At 35.2% G+C, this 1,539-nt stretch overlaps 1 protein-coding gene across 5 annotated transcripts in view; it reads left to right on the plus strand.

Annotated features, from left to right (window-relative positions):
* Positions 1-1,330, plus strand: part of LIPJ (lipase family member J) — a 37,068-nt gene extending 35,738 nt beyond the window's left edge. For all 5 annotated transcript variants that reach the window (XM_049644940.1, XM_049644943.1, XM_049644941.1 and 2 more), the window contains one exon: positions 1,031-1,330. In XM_049644940.1, the coding sequence (XP_049500897.1) occupies positions 1,031-1,264 (234 nt within the window). In that variant the 3' untranslated portion in view covers positions 1,265-1,330. The remainder of the gene's footprint in view (positions 1-1,030) is intronic.
* Positions 1,331-1,539: the final 209 nt, after the last annotated feature.

Consider the following 1,539-nt stretch of genomic DNA (forward strand, 5'->3'; position numbering starts at 1 on the left):
ATATATTATATATATTATATTATATATATAATTGAATATATATATTATATACTCAATTATATATATTATATATATTATATACATATTCAATTATATATAAATTGTTTATAATAGGCATAACTCTGTGCCTAGTTAACTAAGAAATAAAAAGCATAATATGGTTCTTGACCCTAAAACTATTTATTGTATTTGGGAAGATAAGATAGACTCATTATAATTAGGAAAATGTAAAAGTCAATGAGAAGGTGGTAAAAATTGTATGAGTAGCAGGACAGAAGTCTGGTCTGTCTCCTTCAAACTTACCCTTTTCCACCATACTTTTCTGCCTTGGCTAAACTCCACGCTTGATGCGGCTGGCTTGTGTAAAACTCCGAAGTCAATCAGAGATCAGAAACCATAAAGTCAGATTTGACTTCGACCGTTGATTTTTACCATTTACATATCAGCAATTATGCAGCCTCCAAAAATTTTGATTCAAATGCTTTCACGTTTGGGGTGCCTGTGGGGCTCAGTCAGTTAAGCATCCAACTTCAGCTCAGGTAATGATCTCACAGACGGTCAGTTCAAGCCCCGCATCGGGCTCTGTGCTGACAGCTCAGAACCTGGAGCTGCTTCGGATTCTGTGTCTCCCTTTCTCTCTGTCCCTCCTCTTCTCACACTGTGTCTCTCTCTCTCAAATAAAAAAGTTAAAAAATAATAAAATAATAAAATAAAAAATAATAAAATAATAAAATAATAAAAAAAATTAAAATACTTTCACGCTTTACAAATGAGACTGCAAATACCTCTGTGGATTGTTTGAATACTCTGAATTAGAGCAAACTGTCCAGTTTTGATTGGTATCTGACGTATTTCTAAGTAAAAATCGTAGTAACAATTCTTTCATATCCATTGCTTCCACGGTAATAATTATTTTAGATTCCGCTTATTTTACCATGGTGTATTAATTCATCATTTAAAGAATCAGTAAAGAGCACCTTCTATGTATCATTTTCTGTGACGACTCTTGTTTCTACCCATTGATGTTTAGACAACGTCTCCATTTTACAACGTGACATGCATGAATGTGTCAACCTCAACTTGGAACGGGGCCCGTGACGTGTTGGCTGATCCTCAAGATATTAATAATCTACTTTCTGAAATCACAAACCATATTTACCACAAAACCATTTCTTCCTACAATCATATAGACTTCTTGTTCGGATTAGATGTGTATCATCAAGTTTACCGTGAAATCATTGACATTATCCAAGGCACTCTGTAGAGAACCACGGTCCTCTGTGTTGAAGGATCTACATAGTTTCTATTAAAACCCAATCATCTCCTCTTACTATATGTGTTTTTTCCAGTTATTTAAAGAAAGTCTGGAATGTTTCATATTTTTTTTTTTCACGGCCCCAAGGCTTCCATGCATTAAATCAGCGGCATATCTTACGTGGGGGGAAATGGTGGGTTCGAACTCAGCCCAGGGCCATCTGTTGAGTTTCTACATGTAACGCGCATCACTAAGAACACAATCTGAAACATTTTCAAGGGCAA

This window comes from Panthera uncia, chromosome D2 (genome assembly GCF_023721935.1).
Source record: "Panthera uncia isolate 11264 chromosome D2, Puncia_PCG_1.0, whole genome shotgun sequence".
In the NCBI taxonomy this organism is placed as follows: Eukaryota; Metazoa; Chordata; class Mammalia; order Carnivora; family Felidae; genus Panthera; species Panthera uncia.